Here is a 26,983-nt window from a genome sequence, read left to right on the forward strand (position 1 = left end):
AGTTGTGTCCAACACTTTGACATTTCCTTCTCCGGTGGATTAACATAAACAGAGGTTAAGTGACTTGCTGAGGGTCACACAGTCAAGTAAGTGTCTGAGACTGGATTTGAACCTTATTTGGTCTTCCTGACTCCAAGTACAGTGCTTTATCCACTTAGCCACCTAGCTGCCTCCTTATTTACAGTATTAGACTATAAATGTTCTGAGGTCCGGGGCTATGATTTTCCTTCTAAAAGTTGTGTTTCAGCAAATATTATTTCCCTTTCAGTTCTGTTCTGTTCACAAAATCATTATTTTTTTAAATGATATGTGGTGGTCATAAGACTTGTTTGATGAATGGTATAACACTAAAGATCAAAGCCAGATCCTATAAGTTTGGGTTTTGTATTTTACTATTTCACATACTCTTTAAATAAAATTAGAGTTGGACATTTTGTAATGTCCACTCAGCATGAACTATGTTAGATTTGTTTAAATTTGGAAATGCACTCACATTTCTCTACATGAAAAAGTCTCATTATCAGCATCAGTCTCTTTTCTGTGATATGATGATGATGATGATCATTAATAATAATAATAATGTTTACATCACTTTCCATGTCTTCCTGGACATATTACTCCTGCCTCAACTCCTTTTCTATTACTGTATTTACAATGATTTCCCCACTAGTTTCTCCCTGTGAGTCATCCTTCTGTAACTGATAACCAGCTGTTGACACTTGAGGTGGCAGGTATATTTTATGATAGGTGTTTTACAGAATGTTTAAAAAGATAAACCTTTGCAACAAATCTTTTGCCCAGCATCTCTGACACATTGGTAACATAATAACAAGTAATGAGTTTCTGAAGCAAGAAGGTCAACTTGAGCTGTCATATTCCAAAGAAGAAAGTGAGATTTTTGGTTTTGTTTTGTTTTTTAAAGTAAAATATGTCATTACAGGAAGACTCTTTCCTAGTTTAGGCTATAGAAAAATAACAAAGAAGAATAGAATTACTATGTTTGGAATACTACATAAAATAGTATAAAACCAATTTGGAATAGAGTTCACAGAGAAAATTTGTAAAGGATTTTCTTTATTTCTTATTGCAAATTTAAAATTTTCTTTTATTTAAAATGTTTTATGCATAATCCATTGTTTTTTCCTGTAAAATAATTCACATGGCTCCCTTTTGATCCTCCCTCTATGGTTGGTGGCCTTTTTTTAATGGTTAATCATTAGCTGTAATGAAAAAAGTCACTAAGAAAAATGTCAGTTATGGCTGATTATTTTTCTCCCTCTGGTGATTGTTCCCACCAATAGCCTCTACACTCTCTAACCAGTTCTACTTTCTCATAAAAAGAACACCAGGTATAGATTCAAAAGCCCCTAAGTTCAAATCTCTACGGTATTAATTACCAACTGTGTGGAACTAGACAAATAATTTCATTTCTCTGAGCCTCAATTCCCTAATCTATAAAATGAACAAGTTGTTCTAGGTCAGAAATGTCACACAGCCCCAGACTTCTTATGAACTGCAACACTCCCCAGTGCATCTGGAACCAGATTAAATGGGAGAATAGGGGAGGGATTCTTGGAGACAGGGTAGGCTAAGTAATAGGAGGGCAAGGCAGTGGGTAGAAGTAACGTAGAGGAGTCAGAAGTAATAGGAAACAAAGGATATGCATGAACATAAAAATAAAGACCAAGAGTAGAATTTGTTAGGGAAAGCACATGTCTATATATGTATGTATGTGTGTGTATGTATGTGTGTATATATATATATATGCATATATATGAGTATATATATATATCTCTATCTATATAGCAATATATCCACATTTAATTATAGCCTTGGGTGGGGGGAGAAAGGGCAAAAAAAAAGTAAAAAATGCACAGCAGAGAACAAAAGAAAACTCACAAGGATGCAAAGAAAAGATAGAATTCTCTCAACTCAACATGTAGTATTTATCATACAGGATTTCTTGAAATGAAAATCTATTGTTGTATATTTTGAATACTCTCTCATGTTCTGCTATGCACAACATACTTTTTTTCTTTTCCTACTTTGTATTTGTTTCAATATTTAAGTTTATGATTTTTTTTCTTTTCTCTATTCTGTATTTGTGTCCTGGTGTTTGAGTCTAAAATAAAATTTAAAAATGCAACTGGGAATATTTAACAAAGTAAATAAAATACAATAAAACATAGATAATGTTAATATAGGGCTTTCTAGGGCAGTTAGGTGGTAGAGTGGATAGAACTCTGGGCTTGGAATCAGAAATACTCATCTTCATGAGTTCAAATGTGGCCTCAGACACTTACTAGCCATGTAACCTCAGGCAAGTCATGTAACCCTGTTTGCCTTAGCTTCCTCATCTGTAAAATGAGCTGGAGAAGGAAATGGCAAACCACTCAAGTGTCTTTACCAAGAACCCCTTCCCTCCACCCCAAAATGGGGTCGCAAAAATTTGGCAACTGAACAAAATGGTTTTCCAAGTCAATATGTGGCCCATAGGGTTCCATATGGGCAACTTAGTGGCTGCCTTTTATTTGAATTTGCCACCACTGTGCTGTATAATCTCAAATGTCCCATCTAACTTTAAATCCTCTTTTCCATTCCTCACTCCTTTTACCTATGAACCTCTACTTGCCTTTATTCTTTTCTCATTAAAGTTACTCAAGAACAACCTTAACCAAAGGTAATGGTGCTGACCAGGAAGGTTCCAAAGACCAGCTATAGTGGAGATAGAGATGGGGTTGGCAGGGTTGGGACTAGTTTTGGTGAGATATTTACAGAGAAAACGAAAGGAAGGCTCTAAGAGTGAAATGTCAAAAAGTATATTGTACATTTATTCCTAAATATTTTTTCTAACAGTTCAGAACTAAATACCATAATGAGCTTAATATAATTTAATTGATTTCAAATTTTAGTTGAAAACAGTATGTTTCATGAATTTTCTAAGAATTTTTTTATCTTTTCTAAAATAGAATATAACCAAAATGATGATTGATTGACTATATTTATATAGTATCTTCTTCCCTTTCATGTGTATTTTCTAATTCTACCCTTACCTTACAAAGCAATGAACTCAATAGCAATTATGATTTGATCTCCATTTATCATGTTGGAAAAATAAAGCTGAAAGAATTTGAGTCACTTGCCTACAGTCACAAATATATTAAGTTCCCGAGGTAGTTCCTGATTTAGTATTTTTTCAATCATATGAAACATCCTCTTTAATGTTAGAATGATTAGTGTTGTTTTTCAGTCGTTTTATTCGTGTCTAACTCTCCATGACCCCCATTTAGTATTTTCTTGGCAAAAATACTGGACTATTTTGCTGTTTCCTTCTCCAGCTCATTTTACAGATGCAGAACTGAGGCAAACAGGGTTATGTGACTTGCCCAAGGTCACACAGCTAATAAGTGTCTGAGGTCACATTTGAACTCAGGTCCTCCTGAATACAGGGCTGGCACTCTATCCATTACACCACCTGGATGCATGTAGAATGACCAGTAAACACTTCATTTTCCCCTTTTTTCCTTATAATATTGTTATATAGTTTTAAAAATTATTCTGTATTTTTCTTTTTCTAGATCACACCAATAAGTCTTTTGTGTGAACATTTTTTATTTTGCAGTGAAATAATGAAAGTGGGAAAACTGCATGCTAGGTTCTCAGTTTGGTATTATAGTTTTAGTAAAGGAAATATGTTGAAATAGAGATTACTCTGGTTTCTATACACCTGAACACAGATGCTATGTACATGATCTTTGATTATAAGAATGAGGTGGGTAAATAACTCACCCTTTCAAGCCTAGGTTGAGTGATTTATTCACAGTCTTTGCAATCAGAGAACAACTATCAGATTCAAGTAGACAGCCTTTTTGGTCCTTATCATTTAGCTAAACAAATAAGCCTGAAACCCTACTACAGACTAAATAGTTCAGCTGCAAATTATTCATTTTGTCAAAGGATTCATCTGATCCGTATTCACCACATGATTGTGTTTCTGCTTTCCTTCTGAATCTTTCTAAAGGAGTAGAAGAGGACCAGTCAGTGCAGCACAGTGATCTTACTGGTTTAGAATGTCTCCTCGGAATGATTGAATGCTAGAGATATTGAGACTTCGTATTGAATTAACTAAGCAACATATAACAAAAAAGATTTATGAAAAAGAAATATGTTCATATTAAAAATGAGGCTGGATCTGTGATCCCATTGGTATAGAGAGCTCTGATTGAGAGACTTTTTCTGCCAATGCAGAGTGATATTCTCTTTACCATTTAAAGTTGTGAGGAGCTGCCTAGAGCACTGAAAGGTAAAGCATGACTTGGCCAGGATCACATTGCCAATATGTGTCAGGGGCAGACCTCAACCCAAACCTTTTTTGGCTCTGAAGCCATCTCTCTATCAAATACATCACACGGCCTCATAGATTAAGCAGGGGAACATAGGAATATTTGCCTTGTGTAGTTTACAAAGCACTTTAAAAATATTATCTCATTCGATCCTCACAACAATCCTAGGAGGTAGGTGCTATTATTATCAAACAATTAGGTGGTCCAGTGGATAGAGTGCCAGGCCTGAAGCCAGGCTCATCTTCCTGAGTTCAGATCTGGCTTCAGACACTTACCCTGTTTGCCTTCAGTTCCTCATTTGTAAAGTGAGCTGGGGAAGGAAATGGCAAACCACTCCAGTATCTTTGCCACGAAAACCCCAAATGGGGTCATGAAGAGCTGGACCCAACTAAAAATGGCTGAACAACCACAAATGAAAAGGTATGGTTATTATCCTCATTTGCAGAAAAGGAAACTGAGGCAGACAACTATATAAGTGATTTGGTCAGGGTCACACAACTAGTAAGTGTCTGAGGCAGGATTTGAATTTAGGTCCTCTGAATTCCTGGTCCAGTCTGCTGTGATACCTGCTGCTATTATTATTATTAATATCATTTAGTAGGTGGTAGTAGTAGTAGTAGTAGTAGCAGCAGCAAAGGTAGTAGTAGCTGCAGTAGTTGACATTGCTGTCATCGTCCTAGTAATTCTATGGCAATTAGTTGGTACAATGGACAGAACGGTGAGCATGAAATCGGGAAGACCTGAATCCTGCTGCTGACACTAGCTGTGTGACTCTAGGCAAGTCACCTAACCTCTGTTTGCCTCAGTTTCCTCAACTGTAAAATGGGAATAGTAATAGTACCTACCTCCCAGGTTGTTATGAGGATCGAGTGAAATATTTGTAAAGCACTTTGCAAACCATAAAGCACTATACATATATACACATATATATGTATATATAAATGTATACATATATATGTATATATACATATATTTATGTATACATATATATGTATATATACATATAAATATATGTATATATACATATATATGTATACATATATATGTATGTATACATATATATATGCTAGCTATATTATTATTCACTTTTATTTTTTGTTATTAGATAGCTTCTAAATGTCTATTTGAGATAAAATTCCTTACTTCAATGGATTAGTTCCTCCAGTGATACAGAACTGAGCCTAGCCTTTCCTGCCTGTCCTATATTCTTCTTATCTACATCCTCCCATAAATGTACCACAGTTCCCTCACTCAACATGGTAGGTAGAATACTCATATTTGCATTACACAGATATAAATAGAGCATATGAACTATCTATTAATTTTATATTGCTCTCATCACATGACTGCCCCCTCCCTGCCGTTTTTCCTGGTTAATTCTTTGTAATATATTGCAGTATGATGATGCCCACCCCCCCCCCACCTCTCCATCATCTTTTATATGATACTTAAATTTTTGGAAAATATGTGGTTCCATGACTTATAGCCATAAAATATCACTGGGAAAATAATGAAATTTAAAAATTAGGTCTTTGTTTTAGGGAGTATCTTTGAGTCATTAAAAAGATTATTTTTATAATCATCTTTGTAGTTTCCAATTATATCCCAATGCCCTATGCCTCCTCATGTTTAGTGCTAGGTTCTGCCCCTACGTGCTTATAGATGGGTACTATGCATTGCCCATTCCATTGCATATTACATAATATAATCTTGGTATTTTTCATCCACTTTTTTTCCCATGTTGTGTAGTTAGGCCAAAATCTTTTGGGTGATTTTGGATATTGTTTGGGCAGTTTTACAATGTTCTAAGTTTTGATGTAATAAACGTACTCATATGCAAACAAAAGAATGTGTGTTATTAATATCAAGCCAGATTTATAGCATGGAAACATACTGGCCAAAGCTCTTTGTAACTGTCGTGGAAGAATCCCAGCATAGTCTCTACGATGAAGAGGGATTCCATGTAGATTGTGAAATCCTTCAGATACTCCTACTTTATTGATAATGTTATGTTAAGTGAATCATGTCCCAGAAAATTTCGGACATATTTCTATCAAAATATTTGTTTTGATACTTTAAGGATCTTTTGTTTAATTGATGTGAAGATGCCTATCACAAATGGAAATCACAACCCTTCCATGTGTTCTTAAGACACATTAATTTGTTTCCTTGGCTAAAATAATTCATCACTTCTGACCAGCTTTCTGCTGTTGACTCTCTGAGTAGGCTAGTCTGGGCCTCATATAATAATCACAGTCTACCAAACTGTAGTATAATAATATGTTCTTCCAATCTGAACATTCTCATTTAGCCCTGAGAATTCCACAGTTCTGTTCTGTGCTAAATGTTTAACAACAGGGTCTACAAAAATGTATTTATGGCATACTTTAAAATTTAATATGCATTATTAACACTTTCACCATCACCTTCTTAAATCTAGATAATCAACAAAACAATAAGTCAAGCCTTGATCTATAGAACTTGCCATTTTCTTATTTTTAAATGCTCAAAATGAAAATTGAACGGCAGGCTCTTGAAAACCAATAAGAGCCGACTACAGTACACCGTTGGCTTCTTAGGGGATAAAAGGAAAATGCTACAACTGTAATTATAATTTGTCATTAAAGGTACAGAAGGAATTTGTAAAATGCATTGGTAGAATATGGTATAGTTGAAAGAATATTTCCTGGGAACTAGAAGGAATCTTGAATATGGAGTCCAACTCCTTTGTTTTATGAATCAGAAAACTGAACCACAATGGGGTGAAGTGATTTGTCTATAGTTGTGCATGTACTAAGTAAAAAGAGCTAAAATTGGAACCTTATTCCTCTAACTTCAAATCTAGTCTGTTTCCACAGACAGGTTCTATAGTCTCAACTCTGCTGCTTTTGTGAATTACAGGTAGGAGAATGGCATTGGACTAGATTACATGATCTCGATGTCTTCAATCCCTAGAATTATATCATTTTCTACAGCAACTTTTCAGGTTAAAAAAACAGATCAACTTTATAATAATTATAGCTCTGAAATAAAATAATTTTAGCACATCAATATTAGAAAAAAACACATAACTCTCTTCAGAGAGTTATGTGGCACAGTGGGAGTCAAGGAGATTGGAGCTCAAATGCTTTTTCAAACACTTATAGCTTTGTGGTCCTGAGAAAGTCACTTAATCTCTATCAACCTCAGATCCTTCATCATAAAATGGGGATAATGAAACTCCTACTTCATATTGTGGTTGTGAAATTCTAATGAAATAATGTATGTTAAGTGTTTTGTAAACCTCAGAAACATTGTGTGAATATTAGCAATCATTATTTTCATATGCTGATTGATTTTCTAATATTTATTTTGTAGGACCCAAAATTACGTGAGCTGTTGGATGTGGGGAACATAGGACGCCTGGAACATCGCATGATAACTGTGGTATATGGTCCGGACTTGGTCAACATTTCGTATTTGAATTTGGTAGCATTTCAAGAAGAAGTAGCCAAGGTAAAGTCTAGTGAAGCTTTAAAAGTCCTTAATTATTTTAGAAAAACGCTGATCCTTGTCCTGCCTTCAGGTTTATGACCTGCTATGTAGGCATAATACCCAGAAGAACCCTACAATGGAGAGAATGCTTTAGCTCTGCAATATTTCGTTAATGTCCTTGGGAAGAATTTGACATTTTGTCATGTTTAACTTAAAATTAAGACAGACATGGGGAACAGAAGGACATTCCAGGAATTCAGAACAGAGGGAGCAAAGACTTAGGTTCAGGGCAATGTATGGCATGTTATTTGAAATGACATGCAGTCCTGTTCTGTTGGAGCAAAGAACATGTGGAGTGCAATCATGTGAGATATAGTCAGAATTAAAGTGGTGCCAGGTTATTATGGCATCATGTGGGTTATGGCCTTACCACACCCCTTCCTCTTTTTAAAATGAAAATCATTTGAGATGTTAAGCTATCAAATATTAAGAACTAAGGTAAATAATAGAGCAGGTTCCAGTGGAAGTTAAATACTTGAAAGGAACTTTTTGTCCATAAGATCATTAAGCAGTTTCCACTGAGAGTAAATCAGGTGGTCAATGTTTGCCTTTTCAAATAAATCTCATCAGTCTCTCTTGCATCCTCTTTTCCATCTCTATCCTATGTACTAGCACAGGCCTGCTTTGCCAATTACTTGGGCTATACCAACAGCCTGTAACCCAGCCTTTCTTCTCTCACTCTCTGCACCCTCTACTGCAATCATTACACCACTGCCTTCTTGTGCACCGATTTCCCTCCCATCAAGGGCTATTCTGATACCTTACAGTGGCATGGAATTGAACCTGGATTATTTATTTCTTTGCCAGTGGAAGCTCTGTTAGGTTCTGCCAAGCTAAAAGAGACTCATCATATAGGCCATCAAATAATAATTTGGGGCAGGGAAGAAAAATTTAACAACTCATGAAGACAATATTCTAAAGTTCACAGAGTTTGTGATCTTTGTTGATGGAGTACCCATTCCAGTGAATTCACAGACCTTCAAAGTAATTATAGGAAATTTTGCAGCTTGGATCATTTCATTTCCCTTCCTGGGACTATTCAAGGACTCTTAATCACCTACTAAGTAAAAAAAAAAACTCCTTATCTTGGCATTCAAGGCCCTTGAGAGTGGGAAAGACATTGGATTTGGAATCAGAGGACCTGGGTTCAAATTCTGTTTTTATCACCTCCTACCTGTGTAATCTTGGACAAATAAATCCCTCTCAGCCTTAGTTTCCTAAGCACTAAAGTAAGGGGTTTAGATTAGATGTCTAAAATCTCTCCCAGCTCTAAAGCTATGATCCACATTATGTCATAACCTGGCATCACTTTAATTCTGTCTATATCTCACATGATTGCACTCCACATGTGCTATGCTCCAACAGAACAGGTCTGCATGTCATTTCAAATAACATGCCATACGTTGCCCTGAACCCATGTCTTTGCTCCCTCTGTTCTGAATTCCTGGAATGTCCTCCTGCTCCCCATTTCTGTCTGTGAAAATCCTACTTAACTTCTAAAGCAAAGCACAAATGCCATCTCCTTCATATATTCTTTCCCTTCAAGTCAGTAACAACTCTTTTCCCTTCATAACTCAGATAACATTTAATTTGCACTTCTTTATGAATTTATGTATCACTTTGCATCATACTTATATATGCATCTTGTCTCCCTACTAAACTGTGAACTCTACTGAGACAGGGGCCAAGTCTTATTTAATCATTGTATGACCCCTAGTACCTAGCCCATTGTTCTGAACACAGAAAGTACTTAATAAATATGTGATACTTTATGGCTTAGTTCTTCCTTTCTTATGCATACAGGTTGATGGCATGTCACTATGTTCATTATCCAGGAAGGGAATTAAGTTAATTGCATGCAATATCTCAGTTAGGCATCAAGTGGGATTCTAATTAAATTACCATGTTTTCCAGTTCTCCCCCTCCTCACACTATTGCCAGTTACTTGTTGCTCTATGTGCCATGCTTTATGTCTCTTCCTGGCACTAACAGAAGTCTTTATTTCAAGGTCAGAAGGAGGAAATACAGGAAATTTAAAAAGAGGAAATAAAACAGAATGCAGGTAGCAGCCTTGTGGTTTTTGTCCCTGTTGCAAAAGGAAGGTGAGAAAAAAGACAGAGAGAGAATCATCCAGGCCCTGGAAGGAGGATATGCAATCCTTTTGTCATGCCAGGATCATCAGAAATTAGCATATGAGTCTTTCAGTGAATCATCGTAGGCATGGAGAAAAATAATTCAAAGAGATAAAAGGGTAGGGAATATTCATTCATTCTGCAAATATTTGTTAAATGTTGTTGTAGTTTAAAGGCTTCTTTGTAAAAACAACAAGAAAAGGAAGAGAGCAAACAGGAAAATATACACTGGAGTGGTCATGTAAAACTAGGCCAATCACTCTCTCTGGAAATATTCTTTTTCCATTAGGAGATTATTTCCTGTAATATTTTGAAATATTTGTGCATCCATTCGTGTGGCTGTTTCATCCACCATTATAGACCACTGCCCCTTCACAATTTAGAAGATAATCTTTGAGAGTCATCATAGCCAATAAAGTCATTATCCTTTATTCAAATTGGTGGACTAATTAATCAAGTGAATGAAATAGCTGAATTAGCTACCAAGTGGCACTTTACTTTAGTACCCGTGTTTGGTAGTTCCCCTTCCCTGCCAGTTGCCTTGGTGCTGAGTGCCATGATTCCTCTCCCTTTATCTAAGCCTCTCCGAAGTTAGCAAGGCTAGTCCTCAAACAACAAACAGAATCTATCACCAGGCTCTTCCTTCTAGCCTCTTAAGCTTGTTAATCACTACAAAAGCCAGTGCTTTACTGGCATTGTCTATGAGAGCCTAGGATCACCTCCAAATCCTCATATAGAGGCGAGTAGGACTTCAGTGGAGGGAAACTACTGGAGCATACACTTAAATAGCACAATTTTCATCTTCAGTGTTCATAAGTTGAAGATATATAGTAATGCTCCTTCATCCTGCCCTCCCATCTCCTACATCTACATTCTTCAGGTTCCTAGAATACAAATCTAATGAAGCAAGGTAGTATAAAAGTATCCAACTTATGTATATTTTCTAGTCATTCAGGATTATATGGGATTACATGAATATGGTACATGTTATCACAATTAATTAGTATTTGTTCATTCATTCATTTATGTTCTGTATGCATCATTTACCTTTACATTATACAGAGCAACTCAATGTTTTGGCCTGCATTGGGAAAAATATGCATATATATGTGTGTATATATATATATATATATATATATATATATATATATATATACACATATACATATATATACATATATATGCATACCCAGCTTCTCATTTCTTGGTGATTTTAGAATGTGTTTACCTTAAAAATCCAAACAGCACCAGATTCATTTTAATTTTAAAACAATAAAGGAAAGAAAAAAAATCCTGCTATCTCCTTACAGCATAAGGAAGGATCTTACAAGCTTCTATTTTAATGAAAATTTATTTGGAATCTTTTTCTGCTTGCTAACTTCTCTTCCTTTTGCTTGCTGAAATTAGCATAGATAAATTTTGCTAAAATTTGTGAGGGGGAGGAAAGTGAATCCTTGATAGGTGGGAAGAGTAATGTTAATAGAGAATAGCAAAATTTTAAGAAAAGGTTTATAAACCTTGATTTCCTAAATCATTCTATATTAATTTCTAGAAAGTATCCACTTCATAATATTGTATCAATTCTTACAATTTGATAGATATGGAACTAGTTGAATGACAAGACTCAATGCATAGTCACTAATGGCTCAGTGACAGCTCGGCAGAAGGTCATGAGAAGAGTGTTTCAGGGATCTTGTGACAGTTAACATTTCCATCAATGACATGGATGAAGGCAGAGATGGCAGACTCATCAGATTTGTAGATCCCGCAAACCTGGGAGGGTAACTAACACACTGCATGGCAGAGTTGGGATTCAAAATAATTTTGACAGGTTAGAGTTTCCAGCTCAATATAATGGGATGGATTCCTTAGAGATATGTATAAATCTTACATATGGATTGAAAAAGTCAACTTCACAAATATAGGATGAGAAAAGCAAGGCAAGACAGCAATTTTCTGGGGAAAAAAGAATCTGAGGGAATAGTTAGTGTATTGGTCACTCACTGTGGGTTGGCAGTGGACTGTGGAAGCTTAAAAAGCTAAAGTAATCTTGAGCTGTTCTAAAAGAGGAATAGCCTTTGGGGCTAATAATATTACAGTTCCTCTATCCTCTACCTTAGTCAGACCTCCCCTGTTATGCTGAGTGCAATTCTGGCCACCACAGTTTAAGAAGTACACTAGACACTATCTAGAGAAATGCAACCATGAAGGTCATAATCCACCTCATATGAGGATCCATTGAAGAAGATAGAGATGCTTGGTATGGGGAAAAAAAGAAGATTCAGGGAGATGATAGTGATATTCAGATATTTTTAGAATCTTCAAGTGGAGGTGGTATTAAACTTGTTCTATAGATTTTAAACATTAGAGGCAGCAAGGTGGCACAGTGGATAGATTGTTGGACCATGAGACTGAAAGACCTGAGTTCAAATTCTACCTCAGGCACTCATTAGCTGTGTGACCCTGGGCAAGTCACTCATCCTCCATCTGCTTCAGTTTCTTCATCAGTAAAATGTGGACAATAATAGCACCTTACTCTCAGTGTTCTTGTGAGGAACAGATGGAATGGTATTTATAAAACAATTTTTTGCAAACCTTAAAGCACCATATAAATGCTAAGGAAAAACAAAAATAAAAAGTAGAAGATGAAAAGGGTCAAATTTAGGTTTTTTTGTCAGGAAATATTCCTGTTAGAGCTGGCCAAAAGTAGGATGGCTTGCTTCAGAAAGGAGTGTAGCTTCCTTAGACAGGTTTGAACGTTGGAGGTGTGATCATTAGTGGGGATTCTACTAAGGTAAAGGTTTAGCTAGATGGTCCTTTCCGATTCTAAAATCCTGGGATTCTATGGTTCTGTAAGTTAAGATAAATTTCCATACATCTTTCCTTGATGTTGAGCATAGCTTGTTATGTTTTAAATGAAATTTACTGGGGTCTATGTCTCTATTATATTATACATCAGATAGTTTTGGGACATTTGAGTTCCTGACTCACCAAAAGGAATGAATCAAGCATCATTCTCTTAGGGATAACTAATATTCCATTCCTCACTATTTTCCCATTAGGGTTTTGAGTTCCTCAATTTCATAAAGCCCATCTTCAAGTCTGATTATCTAGAAGGTATTCCAGCAGCTCTTTGGTGTTCTGGTATAATTAAGAAAGCAGCAGGGCATCTTCTTTGCCTTTCCTTAACTGTGATGGCAGAAAGACTTTTCTGCTCTTCCCACATCTTTGGATTTGCATAGCCATAATGAGCTTCGAGATTTGTGAACAGATTTGTAAAAGAATTTTACTCTCAAAATATAATTTACATATTTTAATTGACAATATTGTGTTATGCTATTAGACTTTTGATTTAAGCTCTTAGGTTTTTTATTAGCATTATATATCATTTCCCAAGCCAGATTTTCCCAGTATGTAAGCTGCTTACTACAAGTAAATATGTCTCTTGTGAAAGTTGTATTCATTTTCACAGAGGGATACTATAAACTGAGATAATCTTGTTTGATAATATTGACAATAATACAGCAAAGATTTAGGATATAACTCTAAGCAAAATCTAATGTTATAATTAGTATTTAAAATTTCCCAAAATTTCTTGTCCTAGAAGTCCCTGTCTCCCACCCCTCCTAACCTATGCTCCATACTGAGTATTGAATTATGCTTAAATATTTATTGAACTATAACTAATTCTTTTAAAGGAGTTATGATTTTATTAGTATGGGTATTTTCTCCACTGGTACAGGCCACAAGTCATCCTTTGGTACAGTTCGCATGTTTTTGTCTTTGGCAATTCTGTCTTCCACAGAAGATCTATCTAATATGCTGGAGGCTACATTCTTCAGTTTTTTTTTATGTTTCATACATATCAGTACACAATTTGGGCTCTTTATCTGTTATCCTTTGCTCATAGCCTGCCTCCTCCACATACATATTTCCCCAATCATGTTCCCTATGCCACTTCTTGAATGTAGCTCATCACTGGAAATATGCTACAGCCTACTTGAGCATGGGCAGCTAGGTGGTGCAGTGGATAGAATGCTGGGCCTGGAGTCAGGAAGATTCATCTTCCTAAGTTCAAATCCAGCCACAGACACTTACTAGCTGTGTGACCCTGGGCAAGTCTCTTACCCTTCTTTGCATCATTTTCCTTGTCTGTAAAATGAGCTGAAGAAGGAAATGGCAAACCACTCCAGTATCTTTGCCAATAAAGCCCCAGATGGGGCCACAAAGAGTGGGAAATGACTGAAATGACTGAACAACAACAACAACTTACACCCATTATGCTTTTCTCCATTGTTCTTTTTGCCACCTAAAATGTGATTCTGCCGAAACTGTGGTGTTCCAACATTTGAAAACATAAAGTATTGATAGGAGAAGGTTCATGTTAAAAAGAAAAGCTGGCTTTTTGTGCTGGGGAGGTATGTCTATACACACACAGATACACATACACACATACATATTCATGTATATGTGTGTATAATGACAAACTAACTCAATAAACTGACTATAACATTTTCTGAATATTAGATATTTTTCATCCACTTATTTTTTCTTGTATATATTATTAGGCTGATTTCTTTTGAGTACTAAATTTAATTGATGGGCCATAAGGGGATAGGGTATACTATAATGCCCTGGAATTTGTCACAGTCAGAACAACATCATCTATAAACAAAAGCTTCTGGAAGACCTAGCTAAATGGAACTATTCTCCCCCCATAGGAGGATATCCCTCATGACAGTTTCAAACAGTTTGATCAACATATACCTCTCTGTGCCATGTCTCATTTCACAATAGTCACAGGGTCATTAAAAAGAGTCATCTCTGTGGTTACATTTATTGGATAATTTCAATTCTCAACAGATGCCTTGAATCACTTTATGAGAGATAAAGTGCTGGAACAGATCATCTCATCCATCTTCCTCATTTTACAGATTATTAAAGCTCAGATAACTGAAGCCTAGAGATATCAAGTGACTTTCCCAATGTTGCACAAGTCATGGACCAGCAGTCAGAATTTGAACTCAGGTCCTTTGACTTCAATTCCCTTTCCATTGTTCCTCATGCATAAGAGACTAATTAGTAGAAGATAACTTTTAAGAAAACATTATTTTCTACCAAGACAAACTTTTCTTTTTAAAGTAACATTAGAAACAGCATTGTTTTTGTTCTTGTAAAAAAGATGCCTGTTGTATCACACTGACTTCATAGTTATCGGCCACTTCCTTTTGGTCAGCCTTTGATTGTTCTCTTTAATTTGGGCTTCAAATGCCTCAGGACCTGAGCCCTGCTCTAGACTATTTTTGCTCACCAGGACGGGACAAGTCTTTTGCCTTATTTTCTCTCAATTAAACAAGCTGTGTAATGTCATTGTAGCCCTGGAATCGGTGGGGAGGCATTTTTAACAGTCACTTTTCTCATCTAATCACATCCAAAACCATGTCCTGGAAGTCTCCAGGCTCACTTTTTCAACACTTATGACCTGAAAATGAAACACCTGTTGTTAACAAGGAGGTTGTTGTCAAATCCTCATCTTGGCCAAACCAAGTGGAAAAGAGGACAGACAAGAAGAGCATGGACAATGTTCAGCTTCTTCCATCCTCTTTTTTTTTCTGCTGACTCATGAATTCCTCTGAACTCTTCTTTCAATTTTCACCTCATTACTGTCATAAAAGCAAAACAGGCAAAGGACGAAGAGACATTTAAGAAAGTAGATGTGGAATGCATAATCATGTCCCCTTGTTGGGGGGGGGGAGTAAATGAATATAGCTTTTAATGAATAAGAATATGAGACAGTGCCTGGTACATAGTAGGTGCTTCACAACTGCTTGATGAATATCTGGCTATATAAAAGGATCTATTAGTGTGGGTAATATAAGCTGGAAGAAACAGAATGATAATCAATGCCTAAATAAAATAAACCAGTCACAGTTGATTATCTGATTAATTATCAGGTTAATCTGATTAAGGAAACATTTAAATTGGATGTTTCGGTTTGCATAAAACCTTCTGACTCAGTATCAATGTGTTTTGGAGTACTATGAGAAGAGGTAGTGGGTTCAGAGAATTCCCTCAAAGTTATAGTTCACTTTGCCTATGACACTTTATAGTTACAAAGGGAAAATGTTGGTCTCACTGCCTTGTAATAGTCAACTTTGTATATAATTATTTGTATCCAAAGGCTGTCTGCTTCCTGGGGTGCCAATTTGTTGCTGTTCGGCTGCATTATGATAACCAGCATTTCTATAGGTCTTAAAGATTTTCCAAGTGCTTTACATATATTATCTCATGTGATCTTCACAACAACTCTGCAAAGTAGATGCTATTATTATAATCCCCATTTTATAGGAAATTGAGGCTGAGAGAGGATGAATGACTTCCCTACATGGTCACCCAGCTACAAAGTATCTGAGACAGGATTTTGGCTCACATATGACTAACTTGAAGTCTCATATGGAAGTAGAATGATGTAGTGCAGTGGTTCTCAGACTTTTTCATCTCAGGATCCCTTTAAATTATTAGGAAAGGGCAAGGGCAGCTAGGTGGTGCAGTGATTAGAGCACTGGCCCTGGAGTCAGGAGGACCTGAGTTCAAATCTGGCCTCAGACACTTGACACACTTACTAGCTGTGTGACGTTGGGCAAGTCACGTAACCCCAATTGCCTTGTCTTTCCCCCTGCAAAGAAGAAGAAGAAGAAAGGAATCTCCTCCCAAAGAGTTTTTGTTTATATGGGCTATATCTATTAATGTTTACCATATTCAAAATTAAAACATACTAATATTATTATGAAAATAGTTTTGATTTTGTGGACCCCTGACAGGAGGGTAAGGAATGCTCAATGGTCTCTAGATCATACTAGTAGATAGTGGTCATCCTTGGAGTCAGGATGGCCTGGGTCAAATCCTTCATCTGACATATACTGACAGCTCTTTAAAACTATGTGTTCCAGCCTGAGAAAGTAGTTTCCACAAGACTTAAGCCTACATTTGTGAAATTGTAGGGGGTGAGAGAGAAGATCATACAACTATGTCTATCTTTCAAATACAGACCATAAATTATTCAGAAATTATAATGTTTCTAATGGCCTAAAATTTCTAATCAGCAAGGAATTGCAGTCTTGTTTTCTTGTCTAGAGGCAGCTCTCAGACTACCAAATAAGAAGACAAACATGATTGTCATCTTTGGTTTGGCCGGGGGGAGCAAGGGTATGAAAGAGCAGAACAAAGGTGAATTCTACAAGTGGAAGCTATTTTGAGCATTTCTTTCCTGGTTCTTGCTTCCAATCATCCATGAATAAAAAACTGCAATCTGCCTTTTAAAAGCCTGGAAAGGAAAAACCAAAGGTAGTGGTCCATGACCAATGAGCCATTGCACACAATGAGTCATGAAAGACTGAAAGCTTCTGTGGCTGACACCCAGAAAACTATTCCCCCCTTCCTCCCATTCCCTTTGTATTAGAATTATCCTTTGTCACCCAGAGAGAGAGGTGATTTCATATCCAGGCTCTAATCCTAAGTGCTAACCAGTTTGGCACTCATATCTCCCCCTTGAGTGCCCTGCATCAAGCCTTCCTACTATTGGGCCAATTTCAACACAGATGGCATTATTTTCTCCAGAGAGACAAGTGGATTAGAGCAACAGAGAATTGGCATTTGCAGCTTGAGGTGTCTAATGACAGGAACACGTGGAGGGAAAGCTTTTTAGTACACTTATCCACACTACATTTGGCATAGGCCATTATTTTTAGTCCTCCACTTCCGTGAATAGTAAATTCACTTAAGCATTTATACATATGGATTAAAAACTCAACAGCTTTTCCTGACTAACTTCTGCCATTTTATCTGTGTTGGTAGAATGGTTAACTGATGAAAAAACAACTAAAACCCTTTATTCACCAAAATACTTAGCATATCATCTTGGTAGTATTCAGTTATTTCCTTCTGGAGGTGGGTGTCTCATGTCCTCTTGAAATATTATTTCTATAAAAAGTGTCCAGGGGCTATGGTTTTCAGATTTGCTTTAGAACAAGGATGGTACTCTACCTTTACCATCCTCTTCATGGTTTGTCAGTAACAGCAGTAGTTGCATTGCTCACTCCCCATGTTTACTCAAAGGATCCTCTGTCAAGTGGCCCTGCCATCACCCCTGAGTGATCTCAAGTTTGGGGGGAAACTGGAAAAAACAACTCTAACTTATCAAATGTCTTTGAACCCCTGCCCTAAAAAATATCTAGGGGGCTACTATTCTAGGCAATGGAAGGGAGAAAAAATTGGCCAAAGACAGGCAGGTGGAGAATGAGAGAGAAAAGGGATCCTTGTAGCCTCTGTCTCTGGTATCCCAGGTTGCCTGTCCTTCATGTAGAACAATGGATATTAACTTTGTTGTGTGTCATGAACCATGACAGTTTGGCAAAGCCTATCGACCCTGTCTCAGAATGTTTTTAAATGCATAAAATATAATATTCAGGATTATATAGTAAGCCAATTATATTGAAATAGTCATCAATATATATTTTTAATCTAAAAGATTCCCATGGTAAGAATTCCTACTATAGAACGTGCTTCAGCAAAATTTTGGGAGAAGGAGGTCTTACAAGTTCCTACAAATGGATATTATAAGAAAATTAAAATCTTGAAGAAAGCACATGGTACTTTTATTTCATTTTGCTCTGAGGACATCTCTTAATATTTTTCAAATACTCTAGTAGACATTCTTTACGAAGGGTTCAGCTCAGCTCATCTCCTTTATAAATGGTGAGTGAATTTATGAGATATTAATCTGGATATGCTATTTGACCTTTCTTTAAGTGAAATGATCAACCCAGTAACAGAAGGCACAGTAGGTTGTTTTTTTGTATGTGAACAGGACATGCTTCTTAGTTACCTTCCCCCTGCCCCCTTGGAACATAGGATATATCTTATGAAATTTCTTTATTAAAAACTATTTTCTCTAGAAAACAGTGTTTTGAAATGTGGGACCCTGCTTCTCCAAAGTCTCTTATTTAGTGCTCAGATATATCTGAGGTTACCTAACAGACAAATTTATGTGCACAAATTTATATGAGCCTCCTGAGACAATCATGATTAGGACCTATATTTGATACCCAATTCCACTGTTAATTTCCCTGAGTTGTCTGCTAATCCAAGGCCTACATTGTTTATATGATGGCCCTTATAGAAAATGTTATGTTGGCAGAGTGATGGTTTGGGTTTTGGAGTTAAGAAAATAAAAGGCAAGGATTTTAACCTTTTAGATTGTGAAAATGTCACTTTGAAATAATCATTTATAAATCCAAAATATCAAAAGTCAAGAGAGATACAACTACAATAGAAAGGATGAAAGAGTAGGTTGGGTTCAGATCTCTCCCTTAAGTCCAGATAAGTCCAGCTATTGACTGGACTTTAAAGAGATTTCAAGTTCAATCTGAAACAGTGCTACAGGGAGGTAGGAAAGAGGCCTTTCTTGAATAAAAATGGCTGTGTTCCCCCACACTCCCATCTATATCTCCCATCCAATACAAATATGCCTTCTCTCTTTTGTTCCTAATTCCTTCTAGTCAGCTGGGGTAATCTATGGACATGGTGATCTCAACATGAGGGGGAGAATCATAAAATTAGAAGAGTCATAGAAGCACAGAGCTGGAAGGGATCTCAGAAGCCATCTAGTCCGACCCCTTCATTTTATGTAGAAGGAAACTCAGGGTTAAGGAAGTGAAGTGATTTGCCCAAGGTAACACAGGTAGCAAACATCAGAGGCAGGAGTTGAACCTAGGGCCACTAACTCCACAGACAGTGCTTTCCCCCGTACCATGATATCCCATGTAGCATGAATCGTTAGGGAGACCTAATATTGCAACTCCCTCATTTCATAGGTAAAGTAACTAGACTCAGAAAGGTGACATACTATTCTAAGGTCACACAGATAATTAAAAGCAGAGATGTCATCGGAGCCTGGATCTTTTGACTGCTAGCCCAGTGTTCATTTGCTATGCCATTTTACTTTTGCTTAAGATCTACAGTTACCTCTACTTCAAAGCATCCTGTCTTTCTTTTTTCATAAAGAGCTCTGAAAAATAAAAACAAAAACTTTCATTGATTTTTTCCCTACATACTTTAACTGCCAAACAAAAGGTACCCTGGTATTTTCTAAGAGAAAGATTATACACAGTGAGCTACCTCTAAGGGAAAGATAAGTTTCCTAAATCATAATTTTGTTCATGTCATCACCACTATTGTCTTGGGAAGTGAAGCTAGATCTGGTCAAATGGGAATCATAACTTTAGAGCTTTAAGATGAAGGATCACAGATTTAGAGGTAATCAAATTCTCATTTTACAAATGAGGAACTGAAGCCTAGAAAGATTAAGTGATTTACTCGTGTTTCACAGCTAGTAAGTGACAGAGACAAAATCTGAGCTCAGATTCTCTGGTTACCACACTGCTTTCAGAACTGTGTTAGAGGTAGTACTATTTTAGAGGTATTTGGGAAAAGATTTTCCACTTATCTTAGTGAGAAAAGTCAAAAAGAATGGATATTTCAAATGGTATTATTAACCACAAAAGACAACTGAGCACATATTAGTAACTACTGCCTCATGTGCTTACTTTCACCTCTATATAATATCTTTATGTGAATGATCAAAACATAAAACATATCAAGGGCATTTTTGATGAAAACATGAGAAGTAGGGAGGTTTTCACAGATGATTCTCTCCATGATATTGTTCTATAATGTGTCCTCTCGTTGGTGGTCAGGCACACATGCATTCCTTATATTACAAAGAAAAGGAAGGCAAGAAACAAAGGAAATGTTGCCAAGCACCAGTAATCTATAATTAGACTGTTCTTATTGTATTCCTCTGCTCTTCTTCCTGCCTCATCCTTGATACATAGCATTCTTCTAGGTGTACACTGTGTGTGTGTGTGTGTGTGTGTGTGTGTGTGTGTGCATAAAATAAGTGATGTTCTACTATGAGCCTTCCTGCCCAAAGTGGATGCCTGAGTGGAGGAAAGCCAGCCAGTTTCCACATACCAACTGCGGCAGAAGCCTGAAATTCATACTATATCCAATAATGATCAAGAAATCAATGATAAAACTAAAGTTAGTTCTTCCATTTTAGAATTGCACAAAAAACAAGCAAGATTCCTGTGGGCAATAGGAAAGGAGGTCTCACGAGGAAGGCAAGCCCCAATGCAGACAATAAAGCCAGCAGCTTCCTAGCTCAAGAAAAGCCAGGCCAGGAACGTGTAGCCTGCAAGGCTTTGTATCCCAAGTAAGCAAGAATGGAGAGTTACCCTGAGAAAACCCCAGGGTTGTGAGAAAATCCCAGGGTTGGGATATTAGAAGCCCTGGGTATAGAAATAACCACTGTAGGGTGGTAGTACTCAGACAAAGCCAAGAACATTCCAGGCCCAGGAACTCTGAGGCTTTTATACTCTTCCCTGAAATACTATAGAGTGCCCTGAAGATCTAGCACTCAGAAGCTCAGTGATTCAAGAAGACCTGGCCTTGGGAGATGGAAGTCAGCACAGAAACCCATGTGACCCAGTATGAGACCAAGCAAGATTGCTCACCCTACCCAAAAAGTATAGCAGGGCACAGAGCCCAAATTTAGTAATTAAATCTGAAAAGATGAGTAAACCAGACTCCAATTAATATAATTAATACAAGTAAGTATCACAGATCTAGGGAGCCCCCCAAGGAGGAGAGATTATCTCCATAACAACTGCAAACAGAGACTCAAAGGAAAAAAAGGGATTTTCACCAAAAATTACATGCATAGAGAAATGAATCAGGAAGTTTTTTTTTAATTGAATAAAAGATCTGGAGCAAAGAATTAGGAGAATAAAAAGCTTAGAAAGGAAAGTGGAAAACATTTCCCAAGCATGGACTTCCTAAAAGCATGCTCATACACACACACACACACACACACACACACACACACAGAGATACACTTATATAGCAATTACTATGTGTCAAGCACTGTGCTCAGTGGTTTACAATTATTATCTCATTTGATCCTCATAACGATCCTGGGAAGTAGATGCTATTATATTCATTTTACGGAGAGGACACTGAGACAGACAGAGGTTAAGTGACTTGCCCAAGGTCATACATTTAGTAAGAGTCAGAGGTCAAATTTGAACTCAGATTTTCCTGACTCTAGGCCCTGTGTTCTCTTCACTGCCTCACCTAGTCACCTCTGACTCCGTGAGATATAAAAAAAATACTTGAACAAAATCAAAAGATTTTAAAAAGGAAGTAAATATAATCTATCTGATATTTAAAAAAGAAATACAACTAAACTGAAAAACAGACCAGAAAGAGGTAACTTAAGAATCTTCAGAATCCTTGAAATGGATGAATTTTTTTTAAACCTGGACACTGTATTTCAAGAAATCATGAATGAAAATGCCCTGGATCTATTAAAACTAGAGGACAAAATAAATAATCTACCAATGACCTCTTAAAAGGAACCTCAAAAGGAAAATTATAGGAATACTATAGCCAAAATCTAAAACTCCCACATCAAAGAAAAAAATGTTGCAAGCATCTAGAAAGAAGGAAATAAAATATCAAGGAAACAATATTACTATCACACAAGATCTTAGAGCTTCTAACAAAAAGAAGAGTAAATCTTGGACTGTATTATCTTAAAGCAAAAAGATGTATATTTTACAACCTGCTTAAACAGAGAGAGAGGGAGAGAGAGAGAGACAGAGACGCAGAGAGAGACAGAGACAGAGAGATACAGAGAGAGAGAGAGAGAGAGAGAGAGAGAGAGAGAGAGAGAGAAACAGAGAGAAAGAGAGAGAACCTGTTTTTACCCTGCAAAGCTGAATATAATTCTATAGGGAAAAAATGCATTTTCAGTGCAATAGAGTACTTGCAAGCATTTTTGATTAAAAAACAGAGCTGATTAAAAACTTTGTAATGCGAATAGCAGAGTCAGAAGAAACCTAGGAAGGTAAATACCTTTGAGCACTTGGAAATGGATATAAGACAATGTAATGCTAACTTTCTAACAGGAGCAGAGCAGACAGATGTTCTTTCAGACTCTGCAGGAAGAGGTGGTGGGAATAAGCATCAGGCAGATCTCACTCTTATCTGAAACATATAAAGAAGGACTGAACAAGGACAACTGAGTCTAGAAGTACACCATTTTCAACAGAAAAACAAGCATGGATAGGGAAGGGAAGTAGGATTAAGAGAAAGGATAATTTGGTAAAAGGAAGAAAACAAACTTCCAGCACATTAAAAGAGATTTAAAGGGAGAGAGTGAAGAAAAAAACAAAAGAATTAGGATTTAATTAGATGCCTTCCATTCCCTTTTTCCCTGAACACATTATGGTATATGAAGCTAATGGAATATTATCTCCTCATAACAAATGGCAAAGGAGATGATTTTAAGAACTCTTAGTATTATTATATGAACTGAATATGTGTTGCAGGTGAGTTTTGAACTCAGGCCCTCCTGGTTCCAGAGTCAGCTTTCCATCCATGCCATACCATACTGCTTGCTTCTCAGAACTGAAAAAATTGACCTATCATATAATCAAATAAATGCTGTGCTTTCACAAAGCATCAGTTTTGATTTCATTAAAAAAATGCTTGCCAGCTGAGGCACCATCTTTAAACACTGAAAAAAACTATTTTATTACAACAAATGTATTTAGAAGTCTTTTCAGATACATATAGTAGTTGAGAAAATGGGCTGATCCAAGCAATGCTAGCTCTAAATGGGCTCCAAGATGGTCTCGTTTGCCCAAATTCCAGACTTTTCCATGGTTGTGAGTAGAGTTAATGAGAATGACATAAATGTGAATTAGACCAACGGGACTTTACCCTCCGCCCCCATACCACCTCCCATAGCTGTAGTTGTAGGTTGTTGTTCCATTAATATAAAAATAACTTGTTTGCAATTATAATCTGTTGCTAGGCTGATGTGTCCTGTTTGATAAATAAATACATGTGATGCAGAGGTTCCCCAGTGGGGAGAGGGGAGGATGTAGGTGCAAAAACATAGCGTCTAGCAGTGTCTAGTTTCCAAATCTTTTGCTTTACTGTGTCTCTTTACATTGTTAAGGTGGCTACAGGCCCATCATTATATCTCTGCAGTGACAAGCAGTGACTCTATTAAGCTATCTCCACTTTCCCAAGAGACACTCTGGCTTTTAGCTGAATGATCATATGCTTTTTGTGAGGGACAGTTTTGTGTCTCTAAAGTAGTTGTGGTCCTTATAAATGAACCCAGTTAGCCTAGTGCTATGGAATAGATCCTAGTAATCTAGACATATAGTGACCATATTTTCTAAACTCCAAAGCAGAAGACATAGTCTCATAAAGGCTAGGCCTCCTTGCAAGGCCTCCTTAAAAGCTCAACTTCTCTTCTTAGAGTCTAGTTTATCTTAGCAAAGCCAGGACAGATGGTAATAGACATAATTTATGTCTATGTATGTTTTCTAAATCTTCAGATTTCACTAGATACTGAATAAAATGCTCAACCTATTTGATCTTTTTTAAAAATTTTACATCATGGTTGGCTTTTGGCTACTTAGTTTGAATGATTAAAAAAAATCTTTTTTTTAATTTCTTTTTAAGGAAAACATACTTTCCACATTGCAAATCTATCACAATAATAGCTATTGAAACACTTGCCCACCCCACAAAATCTGAGCTAGGACCAAGGGCGTGATGGAAGGCTGAGGAAAACTGTCTGCCAACAGTACAGAGGTAAACTAAGATCAGGGTCATACTATCAGTGAGCTCAGGCCTGAGTGATAGCTGATAATGTTTTTTTTTTCTTTTTCTCATCCTTCCTCATCTCCTGATCTAAAGAGCTTCCCACTGTTCCTCTCTCCTAACCCTTTTAATCTTTTCTTTTTCTCTCTCTCTCCTACCTTCAGCTCCATTATCTTACCTTTAACAACTCTCACCCAAGGTTATATTCCTTTCCTTAAATTTCTTTTTCTTCTCAGCCCACTCCTACTTCAAATCCACAGTAAGGAAGAAAACAACTGTTGTTTTAAAAGTGAAATGACAAAATATAGAAAATCTTTTCTCTTAAATACCCAACATGAGTTCTTAACCAAAATATCATTCTGTATTTGAGTATATTTTTGTGACTCAGTTCTTTCTTGAGATTCCTTTTTGTCTTTTAATCTACTTACATAATAATTAATACTAATAATGACTTGCTATTTTATAGCACTTATGAATTGTTTACAAAACACTTTATTACCATTTTTATCCTCGCAATAAAATTGTGAGATGGATACTACAAATTAATTTAATTAATAATTTACCACCATTTAACAGGTTAGAAAACTGAAGCCCTGAGAGGCAAAATGGTATTTTTTTTACTGACACAGCTTATTAGTTTCAGAGGTAAAATTTGAAACCAGTTTTCCAGACCTTGTCTATTTGCTACAAATCATCAAGTCAACAACCATTTGTTAAGTACTTACTGTGTTAAAGAAAGACAAAGATTGTTCCCACTTTCAAGGAGCTCTCAAGGTAATAAAGGAGATAATTTTTGAATAACTGTTTAAGAAGATAAACATATGTATGTATATGTCTGTATATAAATATGTGTGTATATATGTATATGTGTATACATATTTATGTATGTGTATATTTATGTGTGTATGCATATACACACATATATGTATGTATGTATGTGTATATATATATATGACAAATTGGTACGATCATAGAGGGAAGCTTCTTTCTAGCATAGGTGAATCAGTGAATGCTTCTGGAAGAGGTAATATTTTAGTCAAGACTTGAAGGAAGTCAGGAGATAGAGTCCAGGAGAGAGAGAGTATTCAGGGAATGAGGCCCCCCACTTACTCACCCATGAACTCCTCCTCCATGAAAATGCAGAGTCAGGAGATAGATTTTCTGGTATCAAGGAGGTCCAAGTCACAGGATCATAGAGAACATGAAGGTATTAAAAGTGTACATAATATTTTATCAAAAAAGTCAAACTCTAGAAGGGCCAGGGTCTTTTTTTTTTGTTCTTGTGCCAAATGATGATTCTTGAACCAGATGATTTGTCAGTCAGGCGATAAATCTTTATTGCCAGGCACCTTTCCAAACACTGGGGATACAAAGGCAAAAGACAATGCCTGCCCCTAAGGAGCTCATAGTCTATTGAGATGAACAACTTGGCAAAAAGATATGTACAAAGCAAGCTCTGTATAGGATAGAACAGAAGGAAGCTGTTCGAAGAAGGGATTGGGAAAGGCTTCCCATAGAAGGTAGGATTTTAGCTGGGATGTGAAGCAAGGCAAGGAAGCCAAGAGGCAGTGATGAGCATTCCAGGCATGAGGGACAGCTAATGGAAATGCTGGGGGTTGGGAGATGGAGTATAAGAGCAAGGATATCAGTGTCACTGTACTGAAGAGTACATGCTAAGGTATAAGGTATAAGAAGTTGTGAAAAGAAGGGGGCTAGGTTATGAAGCACTTTGAATGACAGAGGATTTTAATATTTTGAACCTGAAACTGGTGTTTACTGAGTAGAGGGATGACATAGTGGGACCTATACTTTAGGCAGAAGAATGATGCAATTGATAGGGTTTCAGGCCTGGTTCTTCAAATCTAGCATCAAACACTTATTAGATGTGTGACCCTGGGCAAGTCACTTAACCTCTGTTAGCCTCGGTCTCCTCATCTATAAAATATGGATAATAATAGCACGAGGGTTGTGTGTTGATCAAATTAGGTAATGTTTGTAAACAGTTTAGCACCATGCCTGGAATATAGTAAAAGTTATATAAATGTTGGTTATTATTTTATTATTATTATTATGAAGCTGAATATAGGATGGACTGGAATCTTTAGTTCTAATCATAGGAAAATAGATTGAAAGTAAGAAGGTAGTAAGGAGATTACAGCAATATATCACAAGGATCTTACACTATGACCAGAGGAGATTAATACCAATTCAGAGCTGATTCAATATTAGGAA

The 26,983-nt window shown here is 36.6% G+C and overlaps 1 protein-coding gene across 1 annotated transcript in view; it reads left to right on the forward strand.

Moving 5' to 3' along the window:
• The window catches only part of PLCB1 (phospholipase C beta 1), a 908,098-nt gene that overhangs the window by 544,340 nt on the left and 336,775 nt on the right, over window positions 1-26,983 (forward strand). Inside the window, exon 4 of the mRNA XM_036749135.1 lies at window positions 7,701-7,838. Coding sequence (XP_036605030.1) covers window positions 7,701-7,838 — 138 coding nt within the window. The remainder of the gene's footprint in view (window positions 1-7,700; window positions 7,839-26,983) is intronic.

Source organism: Trichosurus vulpecula, chromosome 3 (genome assembly GCF_011100635.1).
Source record: "Trichosurus vulpecula isolate mTriVul1 chromosome 3, mTriVul1.pri, whole genome shotgun sequence".
Lineage (NCBI taxonomy): Eukaryota > Metazoa > Chordata > Mammalia > Diprotodontia > Phalangeridae > Trichosurus > Trichosurus vulpecula.